Source organism: Eleutherodactylus coqui, chromosome 6, assembly GCF_035609145.1.
Source record: "Eleutherodactylus coqui strain aEleCoq1 chromosome 6, aEleCoq1.hap1, whole genome shotgun sequence".
Classification (NCBI taxonomy): domain Eukaryota; kingdom Metazoa; phylum Chordata; class Amphibia; order Anura; family Eleutherodactylidae; genus Eleutherodactylus; species Eleutherodactylus coqui.
The window spans coordinates 23,700,370-23,714,638 of record NC_089842.1 but is presented as its reverse complement, the minus strand read 5'-3'; the positions used below and the strand labels follow the sequence as shown (position 1 = coordinate 23,714,638).

At 46.8% G+C, this 14,269-nt stretch overlaps 1 protein-coding gene across 5 annotated transcripts in view; it reads left to right on the top strand.

The window, feature by feature from the left end:
- The window catches only part of GRAMD1A (GRAM domain containing 1A), a 145,170-nt gene extending 135,157 nt beyond the window's left edge, over positions 1–10,013 (top strand). For all 5 annotated transcript variants that reach the window (XM_066606453.1, XM_066606452.1, XM_066606454.1 and 2 more), the window contains 4 exons: positions 463–547; positions 1,632–1,739; positions 3,600–3,720; positions 6,982–10,013. In XM_066606453.1, coding sequence (XP_066462550.1) covers positions 463–547; positions 1,632–1,739; positions 3,600–3,720; positions 6,982–7,074 — 407 coding nt within the window. In that variant the 3' untranslated portion in view covers positions 7,075–10,013. The remainder of the gene's footprint in view (positions 1–462; positions 548–1,631; positions 1,740–3,599; positions 3,721–6,981) is intronic.
- Positions 10,014–14,269: the final 4,256 nt, after the last annotated feature.

The window sequence follows — 14,269 nt, the reverse complement described above, 5'->3', positions numbered from 1 at the left end:
AGTGTCTGCAGAGCAAATATAGTCTTTACACTAAATATGGTATAATCAATTGATGGAGGAGAAACTAACTGCCCCCAGCATGAAAGTAGGTCTTAGAGTACTGTAAAAGTCACATCTCCTGCTTGTTCAATGTCTGCAGAGAAAATATAGCCCTTATCCCAGACTACCCCCTGCATGATAGCAGCTTTTAGAATACAGTAGATATTTGCAGTAGATGAAGTATTCGGTTAGATGATAAGGTGAGAATGTTGTGAGGTGAAACCCTACAGTAGTGTCTGGCTATACGCTGAAGCATCATTTAGACCATATTTTAAACCCTTTGCTTCTGATGTTGAACCTCGCGAGGTGGAGCCTCTTTAACAATGCTGTACTTTTGCTTGTCACCAGGATGTCTCTTTAGTCCATTGAAGGACCCTTTGAGGTCATCCACTCACCATCTTCTCTCCATCTTGCCCACTACAGGCAGCATCTCCTCTCAGCTCTCCCACCTTTCTGACAGAGGAACGTCGCAGAGCATCCCAACAGCCCTTTTCATCATCAGTATTGTGTGAGTAACCAATCAACCCACCAACCTGCCACCTACACACAGCGAGAATTATGACACAAAGCTCCTTACCTCAAGGTTGTGCGTTGGCGGAGTATCCTCTCCAATGCATCATGCACATATTCCGCAGGGCGTGCGTCTTCCAGGGAACCATCTTTGGTTTAGTTCTTACCGCGGTGACATCACCATCAGATGACTGAGCTTCATCCTCGGTGTTCGTAACGCGATAGGTGGTTTTCTTTCTCTTCCAAAGACTGTATCCACAATGTTCTCTAGCCGCCTCCGGTGATTGTTTCATGTGATCGTGAGTCACACAACCCATCATAGGATGTTCTCAGTGGAGGGTCCTTCATGAATCTCACTAGGCCCAACCTATCATTATTAGGAGTTGCTAATGGGCCGGTGTGTTTATGGGTGCAAAGGGAATGACTTTGTCTTAAAGTTGTCCATAAACTTGACAATTTCCCTCCTCCTACAAATGTTCTGATAACTTTAACTGTTGATGCACCCAGATCCTCTTCCCTTGGCCAATAAGGAAGGAATTGGTCTTAGCTGGTGCTGGTTATGGTGGACTCCTCTCCTCGACCATTAGTGTCAGTGTAACATCTACGGATGTCACCTAGCGTTTGGTTAACCTAATTGAAGAGTGCCAATATGATAAAAGTATTTGTCTGGGACATTACTATTGATTGACGGAGGTCCACCACTCAGGATACCTGCCGATCGGCTGTTCATCAGGCCTGCTGTCAATGTGGACATAGCGTAAAGCAGACAACTCTATCTAGTGCAGCAGCCTGGGTTGGTATTGCAGATGCTGCTCCCATTGAACTCAATGCAATACTAACCAGGGCCACTGCACTACGGACAAAGCTGTCTGCTCTCGGTTCTGTCCACTATGACAGTAGACCCGACATACAGCTGATCTGATCGGCGGAGACCCCTAGTGGTGGACCGTCACAGAACAACTATTGATCACCTATCCTCATCAGTAGTAAAGTCTCTTTAAGGATGTTGGAAGAAAAAAAGGGAGAGCTCTGGTTTATGATGTGGAGACCTCTACATTACCCATAATTCCTGTCCGTTACAGGTTGCTGGTCCTGGTGGTTCTTAACATGATGCTCTTCTACCGCCTGTGGTCTCTGGAGCACACTGCTCGAACGTTCCAGACGTGGCAGAGTTATGCTGTGTCTAAAGGGTAAGTGTCTCTTACTGTCCCCTCCTCACACCTCTGCGCTTCCCCAATTGGCAGGTTTAGCATTTTGAACTTCAATGTCTATTATTTAATTCCACAAGCCAACCTATATGAGGGACCTGTCCAGGACTAGATAGGAAGGTGTGCCCTTTTTTATTCAAAACAGCGCCACCTCTGTCCATGGATTGCATCTGGTATTGCATGTCCTCCTCATTGAAGTAAATGAAAATGAACTGCAATACCAAACACAGCCTATGGATAGAGGTGGTGCTGTTTCTAAGCAGACCCTCTCTCTCTTTTTTTTTTTTGTCTTCTCTTTAGTTCTGGATAAACCTTTTTAATTAATCCCTTGAGGACACAAGTGTTTAGTGGAGTAAAGTAAAAAATAACTTGCCATTTTTGGAGTTTTTTTACATAAATCTGAATATATTTTGTGGTTGACGCCGTCGCACAGATGCCAAATTAATCGTTCGTGTTTTGTGTTTTTATTGCGTTTTTTTAAGTACTGTAAAGAATTAAAACCAATTGCTTCTTGTTGCCGTTTTTTGACTCCCATAGCTATGTCTTCTGCCGGCTGGGTTCTGGCGGCTCCTGTTTTGCAGGGTGAGCTGCCGTCTCTTTTGTTCCGTTCTCGGTCCATTTGACGTCTTGATCACTTTTTATCGGATTTTTCTTGCAGCTTAGATGCCGTGGGCAGCATTGACCACGGCATCTATGGGGTTAGGCAGCTGTGATTGCTGACCACGGCATCTATGGGGTTAGGCAGCTGTGATTGAAGCTAGCAATGATCATGGCCTGCCATCAGCCCTATGAAACAGCTGCGCCGCATTGACGACGGTGCATGCATGTGACGTGAGTACAAATCACTGCGCATGCGCCTGATGACGGGAAGAGCCGGAGGTGTGACTCGGCAAAAAGGGCGGGCGTAGGTTTAGCAGAAAAGACTGTAAGAGAGCTGGACCGCCTATCGAATGGTCTGGGGCTCATTAGCATGTGGTGAGACGTATTGGCCGATATCTTCGCATAGGAGACACTCTGGCTAAAGATAAAGGTAACGCCCGGTTCCTTATGACAGCATGCATGTAATAGTATATTAGGGTAATGGGCCAAATTTAGGTGACCGATGTCCTTTGGAGAGAAGTGGTCATCAACTCTAAGCACCATAAACTAAGTTATGGTGCTTGTAGATTAAGTAATGGGGGTCCGAGGAGTTGTTTCATAGCCACCCCGTTCCTGCGGTCTACCCCTACAACTAGTGTGACTCTTCAGAAGGCTGCGCATGTGCATTCCCATTCTTGGCTATAGAAACGGCGGACGGGGTGGGCTTGAGACAGCTCTGCGGACCCCCGTTACCTAATCTACAAGCACCATAACTTTGTATATCAAAGGGAACCGGCCATCAACTCTAAACGAACACATTAGTCGTTACTTTGCATTGATTGCCACTAATGATGCTTTTGTTCCATCTGTTGTTGTATCGTTTGCATAAATCACTTCAGGCATCCTGCAGCTTATGGCAAGCCGACCCATCGGGTATAAAAAGCGGATGATTCCCACGCAATCAACCAATATGGCGGTCAAACTGTTAGTGACTATCATGGAGAGCAGCGGCATTCATACGGCCACTTGTGCGTCTCTCTCTTACAATAGCTGACTTGCAGTCCTATGTAAAACCATACGTGTCTCTCTATACTGTGCCCATAACCAACTCTGCTCTGCTACACACAAGTGACATCTCCCAGGAGCAGCGCTCACTGATCTGCTTGTGAAGTTGCTCTATGATAAGCCTTGCTGAGCAGCAAGGGCCCCGTATCGCCACCCGTGTGGCCCCTCCATAATGGTAACGGCTCCCTCTCTTCATAGGAGGTTTCCGCAGACATCGGCGGATTGGGCAGAAATACTTGAGCTTCAGAAACGTTTCCACAGCGCGGAGGTTCAGAAGTGGAAGCAAACGCTGCGGACGTCCGTACAACTGCTGGATGAGGTGAGTGCGGGGTAACGGGGGGGTCGAAGTTCACTTAGTACATACTCTGTGTCTCCGATTCTTTAAGACCCCTGCTTGCTGTCAGTGAATGGGAACATTTTAAAATGTAAAATTCTGACTTTTCATAGCTGAGGGTTTGTTACAATTCTATCAAGTGCAGAAAATCCTCTGTAAGGTAAACACAACAGAAGCACAGATCTCCCTCCTGCTCTGATAGTTCGTTACAGTGTATCAGTCTTAAGCTCCTGAGAGATTGTCTGGACTGGATACAATTGCAACGAAGTCTCAGCTGTGAGAAGCACTTGGTTGTTTCTGGCCACTGGGATTATCCACCAGTCCTGAAAACCCTTCTTCCCTAGGGCCGGCTTCACATGATCGGTTTTAAATTGCGGATTTCAATTTTTTAAAAAATAATCTGGACTGCACATGATAGCGAGCGTCTGCGGTCATCTGCAATACAGAAAGAGAAGGTCTGCGGGGTCGCCGGCCGGGGTCAAAGCTGTATTCCACTGCAGGCTCCCACATTTGGAATCCGGAACGCCCGTGTGCAGCCGGCCTAAGAACGGGATAGCGTGCGTCCCTCCCACTCGGACCAATATCATGGTTGTAAACTTGCAATTTTTTATTGCGATGTGTTTTTTTTGCAGAACGCATCGCATGCAATTTTTTTTTTCTGCATTCTCGCACTATCAGTGAGCGATGCATCGCTCACATAAATTGACCCATTGAAATCAACGAGTTATTTTGTTGCGAGTTCCTTCCATATCGCAGTCGGATGAAACTCGCATGGGAAGATCATTTGTGTACTCACACCTGAAGGCGAGTACTACACTGCGGCACGGCCCGCACAGCCTGTGCCGCCGCCAAAGAGTGCGCTGTAACCATCGACCTCGCAGTGTAAAAGACTAATGGGGTCACTTTGCAGCTCGCAAAGCCAGTGAAGTTTGATTTTTTTTTTTTGCGAGTCGCGGTCATTGTGACCGCATTGACTTCTATTAGATTGTGAGACGGAAGGATTGCATTGCGTTCTTTGGCCATGGCCAACGTTGCCATGCAGCTCCTGCCTTCAAGGATTGTGCCAAGAGTGACTTTTACCAACCACAAGGTAGATGATAAGTCTGATCGGCGGAGGTCTCACTGCTAAGACTTCCCAAGAAGTAAGGGTCTCTTTCCTCTGCCCTGCGGGCTCACTGCATCCCCCGCAGTGAAGAGGAGATTGAATAGAGCGGTGGTCACACACATGCGGCGCTTCATTCACCTTTATTGGGACTACCAGAGATGGGGGAGCGCAGAAATGAATGCAGTGGCGCCGCGCATGTGTGACCGCGGCTTCATTCAGTCTCCACCTCCTTGTTCATGCACGCAGCGAGCCCGCAGGGAAGAGAAGAGGGACACATGGGCCCCCGTTTTCTGCATTAGTGGGGGTCTCAGACGTTTACCATCTACCCCATGGATAGGCAATGAAAGCCTATTTGGGTACAGCTCCTTTTAATCAAGGAGAGTTTGGCTCATGCTTGACTTTCCATTTGGAGAATCTGTTTTGCGTGTTCCAATGAGTTCAGGATGGGAAAACTGGCGAACGTCCGGAGAATACGGAAACGCAATCATTAAATATTAATTAACCACATTTCTTCTTATTTAGTTACTTTTTGGATTCCATCATTTCTGATGAGTCAAAACTCCCACCAAATAGTGTGAGACATAAAGAAGAGTGACAGATGGTATCAGAGGGAAGGAAAGAAGCGGTGGGAGACGGCGATGGGTGCGGGCGGATCGTTACCTCATCAGAGCATAAACCCGCCCCCTCACATAATAACAAAGAGTAAAAATAAATCCACTTATGTCACAGAATTACGAATCCTGGGTGACAACCAGCACAGCCGCCATGACAGCTTCCACGGAGGTTGTCATCCCACTCTCGCCATAGTAGCACTGCAGAATTTGGAGGATTTGCTATTCAGGAGGTTGAAAAAGCTGGGTGACAACTATTTCCTTTAGTCCTCCAATTTTGCCAATACAACTGCGGAGACCTCTGTAGGGAAGATGGACACCATGGAGGGGGCGTTACTGACAAATAGCTTCGATGGCCCCCATGTACTACCGTATATTACATCTTGGACCTTCTTTGGAATGGTGGCCTGTAATATTACATCTCCATAGTATCGGTATGGTTGCCAAGATGGAAGACCCAATTATGGGTTTCAGAAGACTTCAACTTCACTTTCTAAAAATGTTTAATTTCACGTGCCAAATGTTTTGATGCCTGGTGGTCCAACTCCTGAGACTCTCACCAAGAACACTAGAGCGCTCATCCGAGCTCGGTCACTGGCTGATAGCTGGCTCAATGGAAAGTCTATGGGTCAGTCTTCAGCTAGTGAGCAGTGACTGCGCTTCAGCTGGCCCCTTCCAACGATTGGTGGGGGTCTCACTAGTCAGCCCCCAGAGATCAAAACTTTTGACACGTCAAAAGGTCTCAGAAAGCACAGTTACACTATAAGCTGGCCATATCCATTAGATGGTTATTTCAGAGGGAGCAGGCGACCATCTAATGTGTATGATGGTGTCTCGGCTCGAGAGAGAAAGGAGGACTGTTGGATTTCTACATGTTTAATCAGGAGAGATGGCCGTGAGGGGAGTCTGGAGAGCCTGGAAACTTGTTCCTCCCTCTTTATTAATCCTTTCGCGAAGTGAACTGTACGCCCAGTACACGCCGGGTGTACGGAGAGGACAAAGCAGCTGAGCCTGCTACATACACTACGGGTATCACCTGTCTTTGACAGCTGACATCCACCGGCGACAGCCATGATCAGCATTCACGCTGATCACGGCTGTTAAAGGGGTTGCCTGCCCGCTATTTAAAAGACTGAACTATCCTCCAGAAAACGTTCAGGTTATTAAAATATCCCACAGTGAACATCGTCAGAAAAAAGATACTCGCAATACCAGAATTGCACTTTCTTATGATTGATCCGCATATTACCATGACTCATACACTCGCAATTCAAATTCGGCCATGTGAGACCGGCCTACAGTAGCAAAATAAGAGTTGTGATTTAATGAAAGGGGGGAGAAATATGAAAAAGGCTGCAAGGGGTTAAAAACGCATACATGCTCGGCAGAGCCAAGAAGACCTCATGTATACCTAAAAGACTAGCCCAGTCAGCCAAAACCTCATCCTCTTAAGCTCTCTTTTGTATTGGGGCTTTTGTAGAAACATGCTGACCCAACCTAATAAGACAGATGTTCCTCCTTCTCTTCCAGATGAGATCCTCCTTGCAGAGACTACAACAGGGGGTTTTGGTGAATGATGCCGCCACCACCGCACCAACTCAAGAAGAAGACGCGCTGTCATGACCCATGATCTTCTCACCTGATTCCTATAGGACATTTCTGCCGAGGAGGAGTCCATTCACGGAGCAGATCCTGGAAGACTTATTTGCTCTCGAAGACCAGTTTGGTGATCCGAACTCCTAATGGCGCAGTAGCGAAGACCTTGCTCTAGGGAATGGAGGGCTGGACAATATTTCCCTTCAGTCACCGGCAGATAAGACTACTTGACCATGAGATGTACAATAGCTGCAGTCCGGGGAGAGTGGTTACTCCCTAGATGAGAGTACATCAAGTTCTCGCTGCTTATTTAAAGATCTAGAGTATCAAAGGGAACTTTATTTTTCTTTTGTCTGTTAATGTTTTTGTTTTTTTGGAGAGAGACTCTAGAAGAACGCGGATCTTCTCACGCTTTGGTTGAAATTCCTATCATTGTTTAAAGTAAAGACTCGCGGTGACGACCGATTTAGAAATGTAAAACGTTTTTGATTTTTGCAACGGCGTGGACAACACAGAGGGCCGTGATTGCTGTGGGGCAGGTTTCCCATGATGCAGATTTGGCATTCCTTTGGACCTACGTGACTACCTGACGCTTGCCTGTTTTGGTTTTCTCCATAGTACGACACTCCGAGGAACCTTCTACGGTGGTCTTTATGGGTTTTCCCTTTATAATGGGGTGTATGAGGCACCATCACTTGGCATAATGTTTGATATTTCATTTTTTTTTCTAATTCTAGAGTAGATTTCTCTAGTCTGGCCCGGGGGTAGACATAATAACTCCAAATCAGCACTGTGATTCAGATTTTTGACCATGAACACATTCCTGCTAATGATAAGCCTCCTCCCCGGATTCGGTGGAGTGTAGATTTTTATGGTTGCGTTATCAGTAGAAGACGCTGAGAGCTGAACCCCGAGTGCCTCTTTTGCAGTCTATGAATGTTATCCCTGGTCTCTAATATTTCATACAGAGCAAGCCCACTTTACTCTAGAACGTTTTGGGTATTTATTTATTGTATGAGGCAACGTCTTCTCCAGCACAAGAGACTCTGGTTATTAGACACGTTTTGTGCTCCTCATTTCTCTTGCAACATTTTTAAAGTGGATCTCTTACCTAGAGCTAGGAGGTGGCATCATACCTACAAGGGAAGTCAACTTAGTTCCCTTAGGATGCATGGGTGAAGAGCCTTACAGTTATTTATGTGCTGATAGTAAGGGTGAGCCCAAGTGCAGATCTACTTGACCAAACTCAGAATATCATTTATCCCCATGATGCCCTGAGTTTAGGTAAGCAGACCCCTGGTCAGTTTGGAATGCACATAAGCATTATGGGCGCATAAATGTGCCCGTGATGCGCTCGTATGAAACCAGCCTTATTGTAAGGCTAGGTGCGTGTTAGCCGTAACTGTGAGTTGTACCCAAGAAACTTGGGCGCGACTCGAATTAGACAGCACATGGACATGAGTCTTTGTGCTGTCCGATAGACATGGACACTCATATCATTGGCATGTCCTATTTCTCGTCCATGAAACAGAGAAGAATAGGACATGCCATGATTTTGTTTTCCCCTTCAACCATGGATCTGTGTGAGGCTGATTGTTGAGGTTCTCCCGGTGGAAACCCATCTCTAGCTGCTGTTTGAGGTGTCGGTGCTGAAGCATTTCTGCTCAATCTCCCTTCATAGCTGGCACTGGGTAGATGCCCATTCTAGAAGCCATGTGGGTGGTGTCCATGCCATCATCATGTGCTTACACTGATCTTCACTGCCGGTTTCTAGTTTGGAGAATTGTGCTGGATGCAGTTCTCAGCTTTGGTGACTAGAAGGGTCTCCGGTAGTCCCCCACCACCATCAATGGGTGTTCTGCTTACTTAGAGTATCTTCATGACAACCCCTTCTAGAATCTACACAAGAAAAGACCCCATAGCCTGGCTGCTTCTGCTGTAGGTAATAGGTGCACTTTAAATTTGACAAGGAGCCATGATCGTTAACACTTTACTATTGGTTGTGTCCCAACTTGTATTATTTACACCAATGTTAATTTATTTTGCTGGAACGCAGACGACCTTTATGTGTTTTAATTTATTATTCCTGTCAGATGCCTGCAAAGTATTCTCCATTCACTGCCGTGGGGTCCTCACTGCAAGAGCCCCAAGTCACTGCCAGAACCCCCAGAATTGTATAGGATGGAGTAGATGTGACGATGGGCTGGACTCATCGATATTCATGTGTGCAACGTACCTCACCGGACTGTATTCACATGGAAGAGAAGACCTCGGTGCTGGAACATTCCAGGTCACGGCTCTTCCTCACCACAACATATCAATCGGCAGACAAGCTGAAAGGTCTACAACGCTACAGATGTGTCCTCCCGTAACTTCTCACAGCTCAACATATCCTAATATGAGTGGCGCGAGATGACTTGACTTGGACGGTGCAAGATTGTATCAATTTTTTTTATCCTGTGATATTGGCGTCCTCAAGCCAAGTTCACGGCGGACACATCTGTAGGTCTACAAGCCTTGGTCTTAAAGTTTCTTTAGTATTTGGCATATGAATGTAAGAAATACATGTGTTGATGTATTATTGGCGCTCCTTCATGTCGTGTGACATTTTTTTGGCATTCCCCCTGACTCCTAACCTAAGCCCCATCCTGAGGCCTTGCAGTTATATTGAGATGGGAACTCAACCAGCTTTGGGGCTGTTATACCATTGGCCATGTTTTTCTTTAGACATGGCATGGAGTCAAGTGTTGATGACTACTTTGGTGCCGCGGTTGGCAGCGCCGCACCTCTGGGCTTGTTTTGCTATGCAGAAACAATATGAGGTGGTCCTGTCAAGCTCTACTGTGCAGACAAGGGGGTCCTGGTTTGGTATCTGCCCGGGGCAACAGCTGTATGAAGTTTATGAAGGGGGCGGGTATTTATTAAAGTAACCCACCAGTTTTGGTACAAAATTCTCTCCTGGAGCGGGGGGGGGGGGGGGGGGGGGGGGGGTTATATTAGCTGCAGTTGTTTTTCTCTGCCGCTCCTTCAATATCTTGGCCACGTTTTCAGCCCTTCCAAGATGGCTCTAGCAATTTTCTAACTACCTAATGCACACTGAAAACTACTCTAATTGGCCAGTGCTGATCACATTGGCAGCTGTGACCAATGGAAAAGCAGGTATAGTGCATTATTAGTCTAACACTACCAATGCACTGTGGGGATTGGGTAGTCTGAAGATTGCCTTGGCCAATTAGTACAGCCCAAAACCGGATCTGGAGCTGGCGGATCAGATGGACAGCAGAAAAGAGCATCTGCGGGTAATATACCCCCTCCCCCCTCTGGCCTTGGGACAAAGGTCACATATTTCGTATAAGCTGTATTTGTGCAAAAAGCTGGAATTCTTTTATACCATAAGGCCAGCACATGGCCCTTCCAAATTTCCCCTTATGTCCTCCCCATGTTTGCAAAGGGCTTCCCATCCCACAAACCTATATGAGTGCATGGACTTCCTCTCCCATTGGTCCTGCCATGTTATCCAATCACGAGGACTGATACCCTCACGCCGCCAAAATCCGATGTTTGTGAATCCACCTTGTACAATGGAAGCCTAAAGCTGAGTAGAGTTTCTCTTTATAACTGAATCAAGTGACAGGACTAGAAGGAAATGATTTCACCTATTAAAGGGGTTGTCTGGTTGTGAACTATTGGTGGCCTATCCTCAGACTCGCTCATCAATAGTAGAGTTTGTTGCTCGGGCCCCCTTCCGATCAGTTGTTTGCCAGGTCGGCATGCTTGTGCACTGAGCTGCTTTCTGCAGAAATCAAACAGCTCCATTCTCACTGCAGTGGCCAAGCATGGTATTGCAGTGAAAATTTTACATTTCATTTCAAAGGGGAACTTGGCCTGCAATGCTAAACCTGGCCACAACAGAAAGAACGGAGCTGTCTGCTTCCTGCAGAATTCCGTTCAGTACACAAGTGCAGTGGCCTGGCAAACACCTGATCGGGAAGGGGCTTGAACAACGAATCCCCACCAATCTACTATGGGTGACTCATCCAAGGGCAACACCTTTTAACCATTGTGCTGCTGGGTCCTGTCACGACTCATGTTCAAATGGACATATCGTGTAAGGGTTCTTCCTAAGGTGCTGCCCTGTTTGTGATTTGGCTTTCTCCAGGCCAAGTCTTCCCAATAGTGTCTTTTCTCTAAAGAGTCTCAGGCCTGCAAAAAATCTGATTTAAGTGATTCTCATCACCCCCACAGTATGGTGACCCCTTATGTTATGAAGAAGTCTTCTGATATTTGCTGTACCCATACAAGACCCTCCCAATGGGTAATGGTCATCTAGTATTCAGACCCTTCAAAATTTGCCTTCCCTGCCCCCTTTTCACACTGTATTAATGTATTTTGCACAGATTTGTGTACTGTCACTTTAAGGGTGTTACTAGTATGAGATGCAGTATATTTGGTCCCCTTTTATGATGATTTTTGGGGGGGTTCTGTAGGGGACATTCGGGTCGCTTGGACAGAAAAATGTTGCCTTCAAGCTCCGACAATAGCCCCAGGATACATAAGGACTAGGTGGGGGTGGGGGGGTGGGGGTAATGTGGCTGGATGGGAGTAGTAGTACTAATTTCAGGGGTTGTACCCCTTCCCCTTCGGATCTTCTAGCCCCCGGCAGGTTTAGATAGACTTGAATACACTGTGTGTGAAGATTTTGTCATCATGCTAATATTTATTAAAAATCATCTGAAACTTCTTGGCTTGTACAATCCTTTGTGTCTAGTGCACACATCTGCACAGCAGGGGGCGCTACACTGAGATGGTACGACCCAGGAGGACCTACCACTCCGGCCCTGCAGTTCTACAGTGGACCATGAGCTGATTCAGATGGTCATAATTCTGGTCAGTCTGCAACTTACTACACACGGACAACCCGTGGACCAATCACAACCAATGTAAATGGGGGGGGGGGGACTGGTGGAGTGTCCTATTCTGGAATAATTTCTTATATGATGGTCCATTCTGATCAATGGTGTGCACAACCGATGAAGCGTCCATCGGTGACATTGCTGTGCGCTTTGCTCTCCATAGATGGTTCCTAGGTGAAGAGCCGAAGTCTAATTGGAGGCATGGCTCCCTTTGATTTCAGTGGGAGAGAAGCCGGCTATTACGCTTCTGGTCCTGACCACCAATGATGCTATTCGGCCAGCTGGACGACTTATGAGAGGGACTTATCGCTCATCACCCGCTTAGTGGCCATGTTTACACAGAACGACTGCTTGCATTCGCTCTTTTGCACAATTATATTGATGATAGCCGGCCCAAGTAAAGCCATTCTAAGGGCCCTTTTACACGGAACAGCTGTCCCATCAGTCATCGCTCTTGTACTTTTAGGGTGCGTTCACACGGGACGGAATTAGTCCATGCGGATGTTTCTGCATAATTGGTTTAGAACATATATTAAGGAGAATCCCACCAGCCATGTCCCTGCTGCTCGGCTAAGGACCATTGACTCATTAGGTCCGTTGCTTATTACATCCTAGGATCAACGAATCCTTTCGGGCCGTGGGCCTACTGCAGTATCCGAGCAGCGGGCCCCAGTCTAGGAGACAGCGGCGCAGACTTTGGGCCTTGTCACGGTGGTTCTACCATCTCCCACGCGGAGGGTAACTAGTGACACGTCCAAAGGCTCAGGGCAGGTTAATAAAAGGGAAACCCAATATTGGATCACCTTACTCTCTTTTGCCGCGGTGGAATTCCTCGGTGGTGGAGTAAACTCACTCTCATGTAGCCTCCGTTGTGGAATTCCACGGGGGTCTTTTAAGACACAGCCTCCGGAAACGGATGAGCAACTTGTTGCTTTACTTGAAATAGCATGATTACAATTTCCGAATACACACCAACAGGAAGACAGTGCCAACATAAAGTGGTGTGACAGGGAGGATTCACGGGTGGACAGAAGAAACCACAGTCTTGTTATCTGTAGGTCCTGATCTTGGCAACACACTTTCTTCTCTCCAACACTCTACTGGTCAACACTCACATTTGATGAACAAGGGTGCGCTGCAGGGTGGTGCCTCATTCTCTCACTTTTGGTAAGGAAGAAGTTCTTACATATCTCCTGGGTATACACCAAGCCCAGGGCAGGCTGTAGACCTATTTCCGCCCCTTCCATTCTGGGCCGTATAGGCTGAAGGTGCCCGTGTGGTCCTCTTGCAAGCTCTGAACAGACCGAATCCCCTTGTATGCACCTTGCAAAACACATATATCACACAAGATCACATGACAAACAAACAGATACATATTCCAGACAGTCGGCTCACATACCAGACACAACCCTTTTAGTGCTGCAGCTATGCAATACACATCATTCATGCAACACAGAAGACACTGACATTACATAGAGAAATGCATGCATACAGTTATGGAGGGGCCCCGTTGTAGTGGGCCACTACACTACACCTTAATGGGGCTCCATAGAGAAAATGGCAAGGGAGCCCCATCTTTTGCTTGTTCACCACCCTTCACCTTCCATAGACATCGATGGGGAGTATCTTTGCTTCCTGATGGGGGGTCCAGATATTATAATTGTTGGGGTCTCATCTCAACATATATGATGGGACTTCCAGTCTAATACAGTGCTGTATTTAGAACATCGATGGGACGGATAATGGAAAGATAAAGCGAGAGATCTTACACCTGATCTTGCTACAATCAGCTTTTTTCCCATGATGCCTCATGAGAGGCTGAATCTAACAAGACCTTGTGTAATCCTGGCACAGACAAGCTCTTGGGAATGAGTTTTTCTCCGCCAATGTCTTTCTCAGCACATCGCTGATAGCCGCAAAACTGAATCACAGGTCAAAATAAGCCTCTACTAGGCCATGGTTTGAAGGGGTTAATGTTCTCTTATCACCCTTTAGCCTTATTTCCGCTGAGCCAGAAAGCACCAACTCAGCAAGTCTGCATTATTAATGAGCTGCGAGCTTTTAATTTAACCCCCACTATCCAAAAACTGCTGAGTGCTCTGCTCAGACCGCGTCCTGTGATCTACGCAGAAATGTGTTCAGTTCTTGTTTAACTTGATAGAAAAGTGTAAGATGGAGAAACCGCAGAGACAAAGATCCAGCTTATCCAACCAAAGAAGACGCAGCAGGGTAGCCTGGAGGAGATGCAACGGGGTCGCCCAAGGAGGAGCAGCAGGGTAGCCAAGAGGACATGCAACGGGGTCGCCCAA